The sequence below is a fragment of the Heterodontus francisci genome, chromosome 14 (assembly GCF_036365525.1).
Source record: "Heterodontus francisci isolate sHetFra1 chromosome 14, sHetFra1.hap1, whole genome shotgun sequence".
In the NCBI taxonomy this organism is placed as follows: domain Eukaryota; kingdom Metazoa; phylum Chordata; class Chondrichthyes; order Heterodontiformes; family Heterodontidae; genus Heterodontus; species Heterodontus francisci.
The window spans coordinates 66009813-66031059 of record NC_090384.1 but is presented as its reverse complement, the minus strand read 5'-3'; the positions used below and the strand labels follow the sequence as shown (position 1 = coordinate 66031059).

Below are 21247 nucleotides of genomic sequence, written 5' to 3'. Positions count from 1 at the left end.
ATGGCATGGGTAAACATATAGGTATTGTGTTAAATCTTATTTTAAGGTTATATATTGAGAGTTAGAGGAAACAACATGGCCTCTCAAAGGTGTTTAATTTTCAGGTTATTGATTTGCACATTTGGCCAGATTTTCTGAAGCAGGGCACTGAATGGCATCTGCTGTTAACTGAAACATGCAAGGGCAAGTTTAAATTTCACATTTTTTGTGGCAAGTTGCTGAAAGTGCGAATTGATAACTGCACGGTGAGGGAAACTGGACATCTGGGACCTGAGTGAACAGGGTAACCAACTGTGTATCTCTTTAATTGATCAGGTTGAAAGATTGAGAAATAAAAGTACAAAGACTGAGAGGAAGTGTAAATTAAAGCAGGTGAATTCAATGTCAAATCGGGTAGTTGTAGCATTTGCACATAAATAAGTGAGTGCCATTAGCCTCACTGTTATTTTGAGAGCAAAATCTGGCCCAGTATCTGTTAGTGAAGGAATTGGCATATTTTCCACATGAAGTGATTTTTGATTGATTCAAATAACCTGTTCACTGTGAAACTCCTATTCATTAAAACCAATCAGTAGATAGATAGTGGCTAATCTCACAGCAATTGGACAGGGTTGAACCTGAGACCTTCCTAGTTTTTATAATTTGGTTTGCTGAATGGGGATACCCTGGCAACTAGCATTATAACAGAAAAATAAATGTACTTTTATTTCTGTTCTTCAATTATTAACTAGCAAACGTGTTGACTGAAAATGCAACTTGAGTGAACTAAACTTCATACAGTATGCTCGCATTTTACTGGTGCAAGACCCATTTGTCCAGGAAGTTGCAGTATTTTACGTGACTTAATGGTTGGAGATTTAATCATTTTATTATTAAATTCTTTCAAAACAACATCCTTATAAAACTTCATATTGTGGTTGTGATCTTTTCCAAGCCTTACCAAACCATAAAACATGAAACCAGCTTAAATTTTGCATGAACTTACTCTGTGGGGTATCAGAGTTAGTATTTCTTAATATTCCTCCTTGATCCAATGGCTACAAAACAATCTGTCCTGTGGACTCTTCAGGATACTCCCATGAGAAGGCTTTGTAATCCTGAGATCTATTGCATTCTTAGTTTGGGATGATGCATAGGCCCAGATTTTATGGTCAACAGTGAAGTGACAGCATCGCTGCTGACCTCAAAGAAAGGTTCCCAAAAAGATCCAGCGATCTCTGTAGCATAGATTTCATCTTTCCAGACATTAATTTGATTCTGGTACCAGCTATAGGGGATTTCCAGCATCTAACAATAATGATTGTCTTCAAACAGCTAAGCAGCCAGTCACATTGAAGATTTTTCAAAGGCAGCAAACCAGGAAATCAAATGAACTGATTATCGTTTGCTTTTTAATCATTAATCAGAAAGTGAAATAAAGATTCAGGCATACACATGGGATTAAGGCAGAAGCAGAAAGATCATAAATTTAAAACAAAAATTATAATTAAAAATCTGTGGCTTTTTAAAATCATAATATGGAAATTTGACATTCCGTAAATATAAAAATAGTTTTCAGGGCCAGATTGTTCAGCATTAATTATGAATTTAATACACCATTAAAACCTCATTCAGCAAGACGTTACTTTTTCAAGGGTTTTTACAACCAAGACTAATAGTATAAAAGTGGATGTACACAACAATTCAATTGATTGAAAAGATTTTCATTTGCATGGACTTCAACAGCGGACCCTGTGGAGGAGCAAGGAATCACTGACAGCAAGTTCTGGATTTCTGCGTTGAACTGCGCATTTGCAGATATCAAACGTTGCTATCGGTAGCAATGAAGGTGAACACTAACAGTTTCACTATTATTAGAACTGCAAAACCCAACCCGTAACATCATATATGCAAAGTATCTATGTTGTCATGTCTTCTTCTTCTTTGGCCTCCTTATCTTGGGAGACAATGGGTAAGCGCCTGCAGGTGGTCAGTGGTTTGTGGAGCAGCACCTGGAGTGGCTATAAAGGCCAATTCTAGAGTGACAGACTCTTCCACAGGTGCCGCAGATAAAATTGGTTGTCAGGGCTGTTTCGCAGTTGGCTCTCCCCTTGCGCTTCTGTCTTTTTTCCTGCCAACTGCTAAGTCTCTTCGACTCGCCACACTTTAGCCCCGCCTTTATGGCTGCCCGCCAGCTCTGGCGATCGCTGGCAACTGACTCCCACGACTTGTGATCAGTGTCACAGGACTTCACGTTGTGTTTGCAGACGTCTTTAAAGCGGAGACATGGACGGCCGGTGGGTCTGATACCAGTGGCGAGCTCGCTGTACAATGTGTCCTTGGGGATCCTGCCATCTTCCATGCGGCTCACATGGCCAAGCCATCTCAAGCGCCGCTGACTCAGTAGGGTGTATAAGCTGGGGATGTTGGCTGCCTCGAGGACTTCTGTGTTGGAGATACGGTCCTGCCACCTGATGCCAAGTATTCTCCAGAGGCAGCGAAGATGGAATGAATTGAGACCTCGCTCTTGGCTGACATACTTTGTCCAGGCCTCGCTGCCGTAGAGCAAGGTACTGAGGACACAGGCTTGATACACGCATGTTGTCATCTATTCTTTCCATATCAGCCTTGGAGAGGGTCATGTCTGAAATAAGCCTCTGGTGTATTTTTCATCTGCTGCCCCTCGGCAACATCATATGAAAACATGTTCATTTCTACGTGTACACTGACGACACCCATACCTCACTATCACCTCTCTCGACCCTCCGCTGTCTCTGTGTAGTCAGATTGCTTGTCCGACATCCAGTACTCGATAAGCAGAAATTTTCTCCAATTAAATATTGAGAAAGACTAAAGCCATTGGCCAGAATTTTACCTTGAGTGGGAGGCCCCGCCCACCGACCAGAAAGTCGGGGCAGGGAGCCACGCCGAGATTTTTCACTCCCCTGGCCCTTAATTGGCCTCGGGCAGGACTTCCAACTCCTGGAGGCAGGATGTCCCACCTAATAGAGCTGCCAGCTAATCAACGGGCTGGCAGCCCTTAGTCCCAGCAGCACCCTGGGAGTGGTGGCCAACAACCAGCCATTGCAAGCAAGGTGACAGATGGCCTCGGACCGAAGGCAAGTTTTTGGGGCCTTGCAGGGGACAATCGGCCAGTCCCTGGCAAGGCAAGGGGGGCTGATTGTGGGTGGGGGGGGTAAGTATTCTGCAGTGGGGGCTTTTGGGGCGGCCCTCAGGGACATAAGGTTGCCTGATCAGAAGGGCCCAGCCCGCAAGAAGGCCGTCAGCTTTTACCTGGCGGCATTCTTGGGGGCTTTGCTGTCTGCCCACCATGGGTAACATACCTGCAACGGCGGGAGCAGGCACTTGAGTGGCAGTTAATTGGTTACTAAAGTGTCTTGATTGGCCGGGAGCGGGTCGGCCGTTTCTTGCCACCACCCCGTGTAAAATTGCTGTGGGGGCAGGAAGTTCTCAGGAAGGGCCCCCACCGCCTCCCACTCAATTTTATGTCCCCCTGCCCCCCCCCCCCCCCCCCCCCCGCATCACCAGCCTGCTTGTTGGGGGCTGTAAAATTCCAGCCCTTGTCTTCGGTCCCTGCCACAAACTCTGCTCCCTTGTCACCGACTCCATCCTTCTCCCTGGCAATTATCTGAGATGGAACCAGATTGTTCGCAACCTCGGTGTCATATTTGACCTCAAGATGAGCTTTCAACCATTTATGCATGCCAGCACTAAGATTGTCTATTTACACCTCTGTAACGTCACCCACTTCACCCTGCCTCAGCTCTTCTGTGAAACCCTCATCCATGCCTCTATTGCCTCCAGACTTGACTATTCTAACATATTCCTGGCTGGCAGCTCACATTCTACCCTCTGTAAATTTGAGGTCATCCAAAATTCTGCTGCCTGTGTCCTAACTCTCTCCAGTCCCATTTACCTGTCACCCCTGTGCTTGCCGACCTACACTGACCTACAGTCAAGCAATGCCTCAATTTTAAAATTTTCATTCTTGTTTACAAATATATCCACGGCCTGGCCGCCTATCTCTATAATCCCACCAGCCCCACGATCCTCCGAGATATCTGCGCTCCTCTAATTCCAGCCTCTTGAGCATCCCTGATTTTAATCGCTGCTGGTAGCTGTGCCTTCTGCTGCCTCGACCTTAAGCTCTGGAATTCCTTTCATAAACCTCTCTGCCCCTCTACTTCACTTTCCTCCTTTCAAGACACTTTGGCCAAGCTTTTGGTTATCTGCCCTGATACTTTATATGGGTTCGTGTTATATTTTGTATTATAATGCCTTTGTGAAGCACCTTGGGACCTTTTAATATGTTCAAAGTGTTGTGATATTGCTTTAATTGCTTGAGTACTAGTTAACATACTGTTGAACATGTAAACAGTTTAGTATACATCATTGCAGAAATGATGCAAGCCAATATGTGATAAAATAGTTGGAGCAGTGTTCATCAAAAGTCAGCATGTGTATCTTAGAGTGCTCCTGTAATTCTATTGTTTTGAAATAAAGAACCCTTCATTCAACTTACCATTCAGCCTCACATTGTTTGGTACATTTGTGTTGAGAACTCAATAGCACATGTAAAGGCACTATATAAATATAAGTTGCAGTTGAGTACATGTTATCTTTTCCTTTAGATTTAATTATCCTTGCACTTGAAGTCATTTTTTGTAAATGTCTGTTGGACACAATGGATGCTGAAGCCAGCATGAGAAATGTTAAAAAAATCCCAATTTCACATTCTTTTTAAGAGAAGACTTGTTCCACAATACGCTTAGTTTCAGATTCATTTTATCTTGTTGGATTTTTCCTTCAGACTTTAATACTTTGGACTGCCATGTGTTTCTTCTGTTGGTTTCTCTGTGGTATGGGTCATAGGAGAACATTTGTTTATGCACATATTAAAATTCTCATTGTTTTTGATGGAAAAGAAGCCAGATGAGACAAGAAAAAGGAACAAAGATGGCCTACCTAGCATGCAGAAGTTATGCTGTTTTTAAGCATGTGCTTTGTGGAAAATGTTTGCATTCTTCTTGCCACAAGTTTTTATGCATTTTTGGCCAGGCTTTGGGAGTTGGATGTTTCTCATTATCATGCTGTTTTTATGTACTTGGCTTTGAAGAGAAATCTGTCATGTGAAATATATTCTCATGTATTGCAGAGATTTTTTTTCAAAACATGATAGCTTTGCTCGTTTGTGCTTGAATTGTTTTGCACATTTATGTTGGAACTGTTTTGTACATTTTCAGGCCACAGGTGTTGGGACAGCAGCATGCTGGGCATCTTGAGAATAATGAAGCAAAAGTGCCTCATCCACTTCACCTAGCAGTATTTTCATTTCCATCTACCTTAGAGGGATCTCTCAGCATTGAAATTTCTCAGTTAGGGGTAGCTGTGGACCATGTGCTTAATCCACCGAGAACTGACTGAAGCTGCCAGAACTTATTTTCTTCTATAAAGCATTACATTTTAGAGCTCTGTCCCACTCCCAGATGCTATGTATCTATGTTTATACAATACTTCTGTTTTTGCCTTCATGGTTATTCCTTTGTGTTGTTTTAATTGTATTATGTTAGCAGTGGAAAATTGAAGTTTACTAAAGTGCACTTTTATATATTTCCAAGTTTTGTACAAAAATATTTCATTTGCAGCCACTTGAAACCTTCAGAAACCCTCAGCTGAATTTCAAATGAAATTTTTATGCTCAAGTGTTTCCTGGTATTTCGAAATTAAGCTAGAATATAGAGAATAATTCAGTTTTCTTTCACACTATTTTGCACAAACTTGAGCTATGATACTGTGAATAAAGTTACAGACTATCCCATCTATTTAGTATACCTCTGCTGTTGCAGACACAGAGCTCAAAATTGTGAGTTGCAATAGTCAAAGGTTCTTTAATAGAATATGTTTCCTATTCAATGTTGTTTCAGTGCACTTGAGGACATGCTGTGTCCTTATGTTAAAATTTAAAAAAACATTCTTAAAATTTGGGACTCCACTGGGATTAAATGCCTTTTCATGAGTCAATCCAATGTTATTTTAATGAACTAGGTACTTGGATTTATTTATAGGAACAGCTTGTTAACCTTTGTTGTAGTATTTCTTGTGGTGGCTCAGCAAAGCTGTAGGTGAAAAGTTTGATTGTCAATCTTTGATGAGGTAGCTGATCATGATAGGTAACAATAAAGTTAGCTTCAGTGCAGCAAGGTTAGGATGAGGGAAATCAACCAGAGTTCCTGTTTCTGTCCTGCAAGTACGTACATATGAATGTGAAGGAAGGATGAACAGACAATCAGAAAGCTTACTGACATTCCCTGCCACAGTTCAAGCATCAAGAATGAATACTTGGGTGGCATCCATAAAACCTATCACACAAAGGAGTCCATGCTTTTAATAGAACTAATTTGTTTCTAGCTAAATCTTTATTTAATTATCTCCAAACAGGACTTAAGTCTGAGTCTGCCTGAAAGCTTTTTATAAATCACTAATGTGTCCAAAGAGTCATAGGGCTGGATTTTACCCTAGGCGAACGGGAATTCGCCACCGACGCAATAGCCGGTGGCGAACCCGCTTCTGCCTAGCCCGGGGATCCATCCCGTATTTTACGGATCCCTGGGCTTTAACTGTCCCAAGGCGGGACTGCCACCCACTTCCACCCATCAGCAGGCCGGCAACTCTTAGTCCCAGCAGTGCCACCGGGAGCAGTGGCCACTGCTGGGACTGCAGCCCAGCTGACGCCATGGACCCTAGAGAGTGGGTAAGTTGGGCATGCCTCACCAGGGGGATTGGTAGTGCCCTGCTGAGGCTAGGGTGGTCGTTTGGGGGGAGGGGGCGTCTTGGGTCCCAGTGATGGGTTGGGAGGTGCCCACTCTGTGTCCGACTGCCATGGCCCCACACCCCCCCCCCCCCCGGGGGCGCGGAAAGAGCGGCAGCTTTCACTGGGTGGCCTTTCACGTCCCCGGCACGCCTGCTTGCCACGGTAAAATACCCGCGGAGACGGGCGAGGGCCCTTAAGTGGCCGTTAAATGGCCACTTAAGGGCCTTGATTGGCAGCGGGCGGGCCGTTTCCTCCCCCCGCCCGACCACTGTAAAGTTCACTGGAGGCGGGAGCGGGGCGGATAGGCCTTTGGAGCCTCCCAATCAATTTTATGCTGCTCCCATGCCATCATCCGACCCGCTGGGGCGGCGTAAAATTCAGCCCATAGGGTCATTACAGCACAGAAAGAAGCCATTCGGCCCATTGAGTTCATGCCAGCTTTCTGTAAAGCAATCCAATCAGTCCCATTCCCCTGCAGCCCTGCAAGTTTATTTCCTTCAAGTGACTATATAATTTCGTTTTGAAATCATTGATTTGCCTCCGCTTCCACCACCCTCAGACAGCGAGTTCCAGATCATTACCGCTCGCTTTATCTTGCCCAAAACCTTAAATCTGTGTCCTCTAGACCTTATACCATCAGCTAATGGGGGCAGCTTTTCTTTGTTCACCTGTGGGTGTCACTGGCTAGGCCAGCATTTATTGCTCATCCCTAATTACCCTTATCTAAAGCCTGTCATAATCTTGTACACCTCTATCAGATCTCCCCTCAACCTCCTTTGCTGCAAGGAGATAAACCCCAGCTTCTCCAACCTAACCTTGTAGCTAAATTCCCTCATCACTGGAACCATTCTGGTAAATCTCCTCTGCACCCTCCCCAGGACTCTCATCCTTCCTGAAGTGTGGTGACCATAACTTGATGCAATACTGTAGCTGTGGCCTAACCAGAGCATTATAAAGTTTTAGCATAGCTTCCCTGCTTTTGTACTCAGTACCTCTATTTATGAAGCCCAAGATCCCATATGCTTTGCTAACTACTCTCTCAATATGTCCTGCCACCTTCAAAGATCCATGCACGTGAACCCACGGTCCCTTGGTCCTGTACACTCTAGAACTGTGGCATTTAACTTATATTGCCTCACCCTGTACCTTCTGCCAAAATGCATCACCTCACACTTCTCTGTATTAAATTCCAACTGTTACTTATCTCTTATAGTATTTGTGAATTAGTATCTGGGATCTGGAGCATAGCTGTTTAATTTAGCCTCTGTGTCTCTGGCCACTTCTCTACATGGGCATATTCAGATAGTTGTAGCTACTTATAAATTGCTGCAGTCACTCAGAGGGCTGTTGTAATTGCTTTTTAATTTCAGGTTTCAACTCCTTGATTTTCTTGAAAACTGATTCTTTCATTTCTAGTATAGTATAACATCTGGTATTTGATAGATATATTCTAGATGTAAGACTTTTATCAGTATTAGTGGATATCATGGTAAATTGGATGACAAATGTTTAATACTGACACACAATATTCCACATAATGCACAACATATTATGCAGCATGTTTAAAGTGGCTTGTTCCTTTCAGGCCACAAAATCTACTTGCTGCAATAAGGACAACCTGAGGTCACACAGATGTTGTGAACTTCAGAGTCCAGAAGATATGTGTATGTAACAGCAAGAGATGTTCTTGGTGTAAGGAAAAGAAATGCTGTCAACTTAGTACAAAGTACTTGAAGCTGATTTACCCCCATGATTGAAGCAAAGATGAAGGCAAGAGTTTAGTACTTGGGCACCCCTAGCAACGCAAATAAACTGCAAATGAGGGAAGAATCCCAAAACATCCAGCGTGAGTGTCGTCGATGTATGAGGGAATACTAGTTTGATCTCTGTCAGCGTATCCAGATGTCTGCCAAAAACGGTGATGCACGTGGAATGTTTGCTGGACTTAGAGGTCATGGGCCCTTTTTGTCACCAGATCTTCTCCGCTATGCACTACTATGCACTAATCCAAAGAAAGAATTTGGGACCATCAGGTAGAGCGCTATCTGGATCTGTACAATAGTCAAAATGCAGTAAGTGAAGAAGCACTCTGCTTTTTTGACCAACCAATTAGAGATGAACTTGATGCGACCGCCCACCATGGAAGATGTTACTGCAGTGCTTAAAAAAAAGTTATCTGGTAAAGCACCTGGTGCTGATGGATTGCCAGGAAAACTCTGTATACTGGGCAGCCCTAGTCTGCATCATGAACTGTTCTTGCTTACCATCAGCATGTGGGAAAAAGTTCCTCAGAAAATGAGAGATGGCCAAATCATAACCATGTACAAAAACAAAAGGTGACATGTCCGATTGCAATACCTACTACAGCACTTCACTATTGTGTGTATTTGGAAAGATCTTTGTCCGGATAGTGCTCAGTTGCCTACGAGAACTTGCCGATGTATGGTCAGAACTGGTCGTTCAATCACGGGCATGAACTTTACCTTGAAACAACTTCAAGAAAAGTGCAGAGAATAACAGAAGCCACAATGTTGCTTTTGTAGACCTGACCAAAGTCTTCAATCTGGTTAGCAGAGATGGTCTGTTCTCCTCTTCAAAAAAAATTGGTTGTCCACCAGAATGACTCCAGGTCATGAAATCTTTCCACTGTGAAATGAAGGGATTAATCGTCTACAATGGACTGCCATCTGATTGTTTCCCAATACTCAGTGGAGTAAAGCAGGGCTGTATTCTTGCACCAATGCTGTTTGGCATCTGCCTCCTCTTGTGTGCTTTTTGGGATAAAAATTTTAGAGAAGCTGTATTACTATGCACAAGATGAGATGGAAGACTGTTCAACCTATCAAGGTTGAGAACAAAGAGCAAAGTGAGACATGTTCTGATACGTGAACTCCTCTTTGCTGATGATGCAGCTTTTGTGGCACATTCAGCTGAAGGCTTGCAGTCAATTCTAAGTGCCTTCTCAACTGCTGCAAAGGAATTTGGGGTCACAATCAGCCTACAAAAGATAGAGACATCACTCAAGGTGGTCAGTCTGAAGCAGTGTTAAAACTAAACAACATTGAATTGAACGGTGTAGACAAATTCTGCTACCTGGGGTCAGTGATCTCAAATGAAATGAAGCTTGTATTGGTAGTGCTGCATTTAGAAAGCTTCAGGCAAGAGCCTGGAAAAGCTACAAACTCTCAATTGCCACATGACAAAGAATCTATACTGCCTGAGTATTAAGTAGGCTGCCGTATGACATGAAAACTTGGACTGCATATCAGGCAGCAATGCAGATTGAATTCATTTCATTGGCAGCATAGAGTCCCTAACACGGAAGTACTGCAGCTTTTTAATTCAAAAGGTATGATGGCAATGCTCAAGCAACATCGACTACGATGGCTAGGCCACGTCGTTAGAATGGATGATGGTCGCCTACCAAAAGATGCACTGTATGGAGAGCTTGACCGTGCCAGAAGACCAATTGGGCAGCCAAAGCTAAGATACAAGGACTCATGCAAGCGAGACATCATTTCATGCCAGATTGACTTAAACAGCTGGGAACAGTCTGCACGTGACTGAAGCACTTGGTGCCAAAGTCGCCACATTGGAGCACAGAAATTTGAAGAACTACGTCTGCAGATTGCCACAGGAAAGCACCATTGCAGGAAGGAGCATGTGCAATAGCCCCGGAATCAGCAAATTATGATTTGCGATGTCCCCATTGCAACCAGCAATGCCTTGCTCGAATTGGAGTACTCTCAACAGATGAGCAGTAAATATGAAGCATCAGCAACGATGCAAAGCCAAAGAGAGCATATTATGCTGCTGAATGTAGCATGTTTAAAGTGGCTTGTTCCTTTAAGGCCACAAAATCCAATTGCTGCAATAAGGACAAGCTGAGGTCACTTAGAGTTTAATTATTTGTAAAGAGAGTTTTTCAGATTGGAATGTGCTTGCCAGTTTCTGGTTGCAGCTGAAAAGCACTATGAATTTTAAGATTGTTTTACCTCTATAACAAAATGTGACACTTGCATGCAAAAACAGTAATATATTCTTCTTTCTTCCTTTGGCCTCCTTGTCTCGAGAGACAATGGGTAAGCGCCTGGAGGTGGTCAGTTGTTTGTGAAGCAGCGCCTGGAGTGGCTATAAAGTCCAATTCTAGAGTGACAGACTCTTCCACAGGCACTGCAGATAAAATTGGTTGTCGGGGCTGTTACACAGTTTTTAGAACATTACAGCACAGTACAGGCCCTTCGGCCCTCGATGTTGCGCCGACCTGTGAAACCATCTGACCTACACTATTCCATTTTCATCCATATGTCTATCCAATGACCACTTAAATGCCCTTAAAGTTGGTGAGTCTACTACTATTGCAGGCAGGGCGTTCCACGCCCCTACTACTCTCTGAGTAAAGAAACTACCTCTAACATCTGTCCTATATCTAGCACCCCTCAACTTAAAGCTAGTTGTAATAGTAGCAGTCAAATTATGGCATTACTCACGGTAAATTTAATAAGAGCGGGACTGTTATACCATGTAATGCATCATGTATTTTTCTGTTGGTAATGTGGATCTTAAGGCCACAAGTTCAGAATGGTATGTAGCAGACTCTCAGGTCAGAGGATGAGGTCACTCAGGGTTTAATTGTTTTTGAAAGCTGCAAATTGTAATTAAGGATGAAACATCATATGCTACAGATATTATCTTATGTACTACTGTGGTATTTTATGGTGTTAGGAAAATTTGTCTGTATATTGTACATGACTGATTTTCTCTGATATGAGCTAATCAGCTGCAAGAATTTTTCCTATAACTGAAATGGGAAGATTAAGTAACAGACAGAAGAGTGCACACATGAACCGTTTTTATAAAGACAAGATAGGTACTATATAGTTATACGATTAGCTCAGTAAATTGTTAACGTACCCAGAAGCACAAATTTGCTATAAGGGTAAGGTAGAAACAAAGATATTAATATCCTTATGATAAGTTGGTGATTGCTACTATTTTAAGAAAGATACAACTAGAGAATCAATTAGTATTGTAGCCTACATTTTAGAGCTGGTGAAATTCACAAAATTCAGTAATCAAAATCTTATTTCTAATAAATGTTAAACTTATAATATCACTGCACATTATTCTATTTAAAATATTACAGATGGTTGGCTTACATTTCAGAAGTCCATGCAAACTTGATTGGCATCAGATTCTGGCAGCTTCACTGTGTCTGGAATACATTGTGGTCACGTTTTCCGAATGCTAATATTTTCAGCTGTTTTACTTAGGAAAGCACAGGCATTTTGAGTCCATTGGAATTTTAGCCCAGAGGATAATTTTAGCTTGTTTGGGCCACCAATATTTTAACCCTTTAACTACTGATCAGCTGAGGTTGAGTGTTGATTATTTTGCTTAACTTCCGATAAAAGCTACCTAATTGATTTTGTTTGAAATGTGTTCAGAAATTATGCTTTATGTAACCTGCCTGCCACATTATCCTCCACTTTCAGCCTATCCTCAGTCACTAGAGTTGAATTGAGATCACCCAGTGTAATCCAACAGATGGTGGGAATAATAGTTGAACTGCCCCAGCCCATGGAATGAAGGCACTCTTGGCTGATATGGGAAAGGCTGTCTGGCCTAAATTGTAGATCACCTCCTGGGAAACTCAAGTGAAGGTTTTGGTCAAGAAGAGAACCAACCTTGGATTGAGTCCAGTCAATTAACTATGCTGTTGTAGTTGCCTGGTTCCTGAAGTTAGAAACATAGAAAGATTTATGGCACAGGCAGAGGCCATTCGGCCCATTGTGTCTGCTCATTATGCTGCATTAGGGCTTAAGAATGTAAACAAAAGGTAATTTTCTGCCACTGAAGCCTGCTGCATCCAGATTTCCTGTCATGAACTTCCCTCCAACATCACCTGTTGACCTACCCTTTCAGAGACACTAGTGGTTCAAAATTTCCTGGAAAATGTTGGCATAACTATGGCACAAGGGCAGAATTGCACATTTTTGTCTGAGGAAATTCACCACAAAACTGACTTCAAATATTTCTGCAGTTGCGGATTTGAATAATATCTGCACTTTTCAGTTATTTATAACTTGACTCTTAACAGTGTGTAAACCTGCTGCCCTCTAATGGAAAATTAAGTATTATCTACTTGCTTCATTCTAGCAGTATTGAGTTTTCAGGCCTACAACAGTAGAATTAAATGCATCATCTTTCTGTAATTAATTTTCAAAAGATCAGATGTTCAGTATTGTGGTTTATGGCAATTTACAGAGAACTGACACACAACTTATATTTATATAACACCTTTAACATAAAACGTCCCAAGGTGCTTCGCTGGAACATTGCAATGCAAAATTTGACAGCAAGTCAGGTAAGACCATATTAGGGTAGATGACCAAAAGCTTGGTCAAAGATGATCAGTTTTAAGGAGCATCTTATAGGATGAAAGAAATGTAGAGATGTAGAAAGGTTTAAGGAGGGAATTCCAGAACTTAGCATCAACACACAAGCATTCTAACTGTAACGTGACCAACAATCCAGCAGAGAAAGGCATTAAACATCTTTTCAAAGATTTGATGCTTGAAAATGCCAGCATAAAATAATTAAGCTTAAACACATTTAAGTCTTCATGACCAATTTGTCATTTAACCTATGATGCAGAAACAAATTGAATTACTTGTAATTCAACAGATATAAAATGGTAGGATATAAATGAATAGAAGTTATGCGTAGGCCGTCCAAGAGCAAATGTTATACAGATGCTGGATCAATATTATGTCATTGTTTGAACAATTTTTTTTGTGGTTGCTTTAGAAATTGGCAACAGGGGTCAACCAGTTTGCTTACACCTGTGTACAAGACCATCACGTCTGGGCGAATCAACAGTTTTGGGAAGCTACATTCTACAATGACGTGCAGAATCAAATACGAGCACTCTACCTCACCTCCAGAAATGAAAATGTTCTATCCAATTTCAAGCAAAAGGTAATTCTGCACATTATTTATCTTTGCACTTTTTGCAACCAAAAATAATTTACTAACTGGAGCCATAGGAAAGATGTGTCTTGTTTGTTCAGATATTGACCCTGTTGATACTCCTTTTCACTAAATTTTGCATACTAGTACTAGTTTAGTGGGGATGATGACTCTAATAATAAGTGCTTATCCTTGCGGTGTTTCTCCAGCCCAAGTTTATTCTTAAAACTTAGAATTTTTAATTAACTGTATCCCAGCTTATTGCATTTGCAGTAACTATGAATAAAACCATTGGGGTTATGTGGAATAACTTTTAGGGAAGTGGGAGAAATGTATATTCTGTTTAGTGTTTCTTCCCATACCACCCCCCACCCGAAGTAATTTTATTATGTTTGGGTTTTTTTAATTGTTCACAGGATGTAGGTGATGCTGGCAAATCCTCATTTATTGACCATTCCAAGTTAGTTTGAGAAAGTAGTGATGGGCCTTTTCCTTGAACCACTACAGACATTTTGCTAATGGTGTTCCCACTATGGTGTTAGGTAGACAATTCCATGATTTTGAATACTGAGAATGAAGAAATGATGATTTACATCCAAGTCAGGCTAATAGCGACTTGGGAGGAGACAGTGTTTCCATAGTATTGCTGCTCTTGTCCTTCAAGATTGTCGAGGTCACAGGGAAGGGTGGTATTTTCAGAATATCCTTGGTAAATTGCTACAGTGCATCCTGTAGATTATGCATATTACAGATTATGCATATTGCAGACATAGTGTATTGATGGTGGATATTGAAGTTAGCAGCAGGAGCACCAATCAGGTGAACTGTCTGTATCAGACTCTTGACTTTCAGTGGCATTACCATCACTGAATTCCCCCACCATCAACAGCCTGGGGTGGCCATTGACCGGAAACTTAACAGGACCAGCCACATAAATACTGTGGCTATAAGAGTAGGTCTTAGAGGCTGAGAATTCTGCATCGGGTAACTGACATCCTGACTCCCCAAAGCCTGTCCACCACCTACAAGGCGCAAATCGTGAGTGTGATAGAATACTTTCCACTTGCCTGGATGAGTGCAGTTCCAACAACATTCAAGAGACTTAACACCATCCTGGACAAAGCAGCCCACTGATTGGCACCCCATCCACAACGTTGCACATTCACTCCCTCCACTACGGGTGCACCGTGGCAGCAGTGTGTACCATTTACAAGATGCACTGCAGCAACTCGCCAAGGCTCCTTCAACAGCACCTTCCAAACCCATGACCTCTACCATCTGGAAGAACTAAGGGAGCAGAAGCATGGAAACACCACCACCTGCAATTTCCCCTCCAAGCCACACACCGTCCAGCCTTGAAAATATATCGCTGTTCCTTCACTGTTGCTAGGTCAAAATCTTCGATCTCCCTTCTTAACAGCACTGTGGGTGTACCTACACCACATGAATTGCAGCGGTTCAAGAAGGTGGCTCACCACCACCTTCTCAAGGGAATGTCAAAAAAATGCTGCCATTGTCAGTGACACCCACATCCCATGAATGAATTTTAAAAAATGATACTTAGCTATCTGAGTGTTGCAGCTACAGCCATCCAGGCAAGTGATGATGAGTATTCCATTATACTCCTGACTGGAGCTTGCTACACGGTGGAAAGACTTTAAGGAGTCAGGAGGTTAGCCACTGATTGAAGAATGAGCAACCTTAACCCTGCTTTTTTAGCTCCAGTATTGATATGGCTGGTCTAGCTCAACTCAACATCAACCAAATATTGGTTTATTCTTGGTCCATAATTAAATTTAAAAAGTATATTAAGTAGTGATCCAGTGCTATGGAGTGGATCTGCTGCAAGATGACCTGACATTGATCGTATTACTCCAGTGCATCAATTCCATTTGGCACTGCTCCCAAAGATCTCTGCAAACAAAAATATTTAAAAGTAATCTGTAACCAGGGAAATGCTTGTAGTTATGAGTACATATTATTTAATACATTGGACTCTTTGTTCTTGTTTGAAATTTAATAGCAAGCTCCCTTAATGTCTTGATTGATAAAACTAATGTATAATTGAAATAGACTGAAAGGTTTCCGTTCAAATAGGTATGTTACAGATTTATTTAATTCACTGAATTTAAATTCCCCAGTTGCCATGGTTGGAATTGATCTCATGTCTCTGGGATATTAGTCAGGGCTGAGCGTATTGGATACAGCAAAGGCTATGCACACCAACAGCATTGTGGCTGTAGTGCTGAAAGCGAATGCTCCAGAACTAGCGCTGCCTCTAAACAAACTATTCCAGTACAGCTACAACACTGACATCTAGCTGACAAAGTGGAAAATTACCCAGGTATGTCCTGTCTACAAAATGCAGGACAAATCCAATCCGGCCAATTAAAACCCAATCAGTCTACTCTTAATCGTCAGCAGTGATGGAAGGTGTCATTAACAGTGCTGTCAGGTGGCACGTACTCACCATTCACTGCTATTCAGTTTGGATTCCTCCATGACCACTAGTCTCAATACAGCCTTGGTCCAAACATTGGCAAAAGAGCTGAATTCCAGAGGTGAGATGACAGTGGTTGCCCTTGATATCAAGCCAGCATTTGATCAACTGTGGCCCAGTGAAATGGGAATTTGGGGAAGACTCTGTACAAAGGAAGGTGGTTGTTGGAGGCTAATCATCTCAGCCCCAGGACATTGCTGCAGGAGTTCTGCAGGGCAGTGTCCCAAGCCCAACTGTCTTCAGTTGCTTCATTAATGACCTTCCATCCATCCTGAGGTTATAAATGGGGATGTTCACTGATGATTGCATAGTGTTCAGTTCCATTTGCAACTCCTCAGATAATGTAGCAGTCTGTGCCCACATGCAACAAGACCTGGATAACATCCAGGCTTGGACTGATAAGTAGCAAGTAAAATTCACACCACACAAGTGCCAGGCAATGGCCATCTCCAGCAAGGGTCTAGCCATCTCCCCTTGTCATTCAACGGCATTGCCATCATCAAATCCTCCACCATCAACATTCTGGGATTACCATTAACCATAACCTTAACTGGACCAGCCACATGCAAGAGCAGGTCAGTGGTTAGGTATTCTACAGCGAATGACTCACCTCCCGACTTCCCAAAGTCTTTCCACCATCTCAAAGGCATAAATCAGAATGGAATACTCTCCACTGCCTGGATGGGTGCCATTCCAACAAAACTCGAGAAGCTCGACACCACCCAGGGCAATCCTGATTGGCATTTCATCCACCATCATTCACTTCCTCCTCCATCGCCACACAGTGACTGCAGTGTGTACTATCTGCAATGTGTTCTGCAGCCACTCGCCAACTTCTTCGACATCTCCCACCTAGAAGAACAAGGGAAGCAGATGCATGGAAGCACCGCTACCTGCAAGTTCCCTTCCAAGTTGCACGCCATCTTAGCTTGGAAATATATAATTGTACCTTCATTGTCATGGGGTCAAAATCCTGGAACATCCTACCTAAGCACTGTGGGAGTAGATTCACCACATAGACTACAGCAGTTCAAGAAGTTGAGCTCATCGCCACCTTCTCAAAGGCAGTTAGGGATAGGCCTTGCCTGTGACCCCTCCATCGCATGAGCGAAATAAAAAAGTGCCTGCTATTGGTCTCAGCATCTATTGACGAGGGACGGGAAAAAACCCATCAGCATTCCTCAACCAATCACTGTCCAGTGACGTCTGCTGGGAAGGAGATTTGTGTGAGCAGTGTTTGAGGACTAGGTAAGGCTCAGATAGGATGTCCATATGGTGAATGGCTTGTTACTCCTCACCTAGCTCACTTGGCTCAATAATAGCACTTGAATAAAGTATCAGAGGGCAACTGGCAATCTTCAAGAAGAGGGGAGGTGAGTAAAGAAGAGCATTGTAACGAAAAGTATGATCAGCAGAATACTAAAGTAGACTTTTGTTTTCTCAGGGAAACATTCAAAATGGATTATTCTACAATGACATGAAATAAATCCAATCATATTTAGCATTAATTACTACTGCACTGCATTGATATTTTGATTAATTGTCTATTTGTAAGGAGCTTTGATCACTTTGCATTTGACACTTGTGACAGGAAAGTGATAGTGTCTAAGCTTGTTGATGAAGGATGGGTGAGGTACCAGAGAAAAAAATTTTTGTAGAGCTGCACTGCACCAGGAGTTAGCACATTCACAACAGGAGAAGGGGAGAAAATTGGCAAACAAAGGTGGCAGCTGTTAAGGTTTCATTACAGGTTACCTTTGTTTTACTGAAGGGTAATGCTGATGAAAGTTTCTGAAGGTGGGAAAAGACTGAAATGTTGATGGTGGGGGAATCTATGAGGGTGGGCTGGGATTTCAGTAAAAATGAGTAAACAGAAAACCAGAATGTAAGAAAATGCAATTTATATGTGCAAAAAGCAAAAAACGACAGATGCTGGAAATTTGAAACGAGAAGAAAAAATGATGGAAACACTCAGCAAATTGGGCAATATCTGTAGAGCGAACAGACGAGTTAACTTTTCGGGTGCAGACCCTTTGTCAAAACAAAGGGCCACAACTGGAACATTAACATGTGTATTCTCTCTGCAATTGATATGGAGTTTCTTTCAGACACTAATTACCGTAATGGCCTAACCAATTACTTATACAGTTCCAGCATAACCTCCCTGCTCTTAGATTCCATACCTCGGCAAATAAAGGAAAGGATTGCATATGCCTTCTTAACTGCCTTATCGACCTGTCCTGCTGCCTGAGGGATCTATTGACATTCACTCCAAGGTCCCTAACTTCCTCTACACCTCTCAGTATTCTCCCATTAATCGTGTATTCCTTTGTCTTGTTTGACCTCCCCAATGCATCACCTCACACTTCTCCGGGTTGAATTTCATTTGCCACTTTTCTGCCCACCTGACCAGTCCATCAATATCTTCCTGCAGCCTACAACTATCCTCCTTGCTATCTACCACACGGCCAATCTTTGTGTCATCTGAAAACTTCTTGATCATGCCCCCTACACTAATGCACAAATCAGTAATATACGCCACAAAAAGCAGGGGACCCAGTACTGAGCCCTGCAGAATGCCACTGGAAACAGCCCTCCAGTCACAATAACACCTGTCAACGATTACCCTTTGTTTTCTGCCACTGAGCCAATTTTGTATCCATATTGCTACATTTCCCAGGGATCCCATGGACTTTTTTTAACCAGTCTGCCATGTAGGACCTTGTCAAAATCCTTGCTAAAATCCATATAGACCACATCAACTGCATTACCCTCATCAATCTTCCTTGTTACTACTTCAAAAAATTTGATCAAGTTAGTTAGACAAGATCTTCCCTTAACAAATCCATGCTGACTATCCTTCATTAATCTGTGCCCTTCTAAGTGGCAATTTATCCTGTGTCTCAGAATTGATTCCAATAATTTGTCTAGTACTGAGGTTATTTGGTCTATCCTCGCTCACTTTTTAAACAAAATTACAATGTTAGCAGTCTTCCAATCCTCCGGCACCACACCCTGTATTCAGTGAGGACTGGAAAATGATGGTCAGACTTTCCGCTATTTCTTCTCCTGCTTCTTTTAACAGTCTGGGGTACATTTCATCTGGCCCTGGTGATCAGTCAACTTTCAAGGATGCTAATCCCATTAACACTTCCTCTCTCCCTATGTTTATCACATCCAATACTTCACACCCCTCTTCCTTAACTACAATATTTCCCTCTTTTGGAAAGGCAGAAGCAAAGTAAGATTTAGAACAATACCAACATCCTCTGCCCCTACACATAGGTTACCTTTTTGGTCTTTTATGGACCCTACTCCTTCCTTAGTTATGCTCTTACTCTTAATGTATTCATAAAACTTCTTTGCGTTCACCTTGATTTTGCTTGCCAATATTCTTTCATGCCCTCTCTTATTTTTCCTAATTTCCTTTTTGATTTCACCCTCCACTTTTCTATACTTCTCTCTGCTTTCTGTAGTATTGAGTTCTCGGTGTCGGACATAAGCTTTCCATTTCTGCCTTATCCCACCCTTTTTCTTTGTGGGAACATGCTTACTCTGAACCCCTTGAATCTCCCCTTTGAATGTCTCCCACTGCTCTGACACTGATTGACCTTCAAGTACCTGTTTCCAGTCCACCTTTGCTAAATCACTCCTCAGCTTAGTAAAATTGGCCTTGGCCAATTGAGAACTCTAACTCCTGTTCTATCCTTGTCCTTTTCCATAATTCTGTTAAAACTAACTGAATTATGATCACTACTGCCAAAATGCTCTCCCACTGCCACTCCTTCCACCTGTCCATCTTCATATCCTAAAACTAAGTCTAAAACTGCGCTCTCTCTTGTTGAACTTGCTACATACTGACCAAAAAAGGTTCTCCTGAATGCATCTCAAGAATTCTGCTCCCTCAATTCCTTTCACGCTAAAACTATCCCAGTTAATATTGGGGTAGTTAAAATCCCCTACTATTACTGCCCTATTGTCTTTGCACTTCTCAGAGATTTGCCTACATGTCTGCTGTTCCATCTCCCTCTGACTGCTTGGGTGTCTATAGTACATTCCCAGCAGTGTGATTACTCCTTTTTTGTTCCTTAGCTCGATCCATATGGCCTCATTTGACGAACCTTCCAACATATCATCCCTCTTCACAGCTGTAATTGTTTCTTTGACCAAAATTACCACTCCCCCTCCTTTCTTAGTCCCCTCCCTACCACATCTGAAAACCCTGTAACCAGGAACATTGAGCTGCCGTTCCTGTCCCTCCTTAAGCCATGTTTTTGTAATAGCTATGATATCATACTGCCACGTGTCTATCTGTGCCCTCAGCTCATCTGCTTTATTTGCTATACTCCTTGCATTGAAATAGATACCCTTGAGCACTGCCAAACTTTTTTTTATTTTCTAACCTTAGTTTCCTCTGCCTTCCAGATACGTCCATTAATTTTCTGCCTTCCATTTTCATTTCGGAATTTGTCCCATCTGAGTCTAGCCTCAGGTCCCCATCCCTCTGCCAAACTAGTTTAAACCCTCGCCAACAGCACTAGCAAAACATCTCGCAAGGAACTCAGTCCCGGCTCTGTTCAGGTGCAACTCATCTGGCTTGTACAGGTCCCATCTCCCCCTGAGCCAGTCCCAATGTCCCAAGAATCTAAAGCCCTCCCTCCTGCAGCAACGTTCCAGCCACGCATTCATCTGTCTTATCCTTTTATTCCTGTACTCACTTACGCATGGCACTGGGAGTAATCCGGAGATTACTACTTTTGAGGTCCTGCTTGCTAATTTCTTAACTATCTCAGTAAATTCTTTCTGCAGAACCTCATCCCTCTTTCTCCCTATGTCATTAGGACCAATGTGGACCATGACTGCTGGCTGTGCAGCCGCTCAGTGACATCCTTGACCCTGGCACCAGGGAGGCAACACACCATCCTGGATTCACGTCTGCGGCCATAGAAACGCCAGTCTGTTCC

At 42.5% G+C, this 21247-nt stretch overlaps 1 protein-coding gene across 2 annotated transcripts in view; it reads left to right on the top strand.

Annotated features, from left to right (window-relative positions):
- Positions 1 to 21247, top strand: part of sbf2 (SET binding factor 2) — a 743327-nt gene that overhangs the window by 568964 nt on the left and 153116 nt on the right. For both annotated transcript variants that reach the window (XM_068046388.1, XM_068046387.1), the window contains exon 18: positions 13622 to 13792. In XM_068046388.1, the coding sequence (XP_067902489.1) occupies positions 13622 to 13792 (171 nt within the window). The remainder of the gene's footprint in view (positions 1 to 13621; positions 13793 to 21247) is intronic.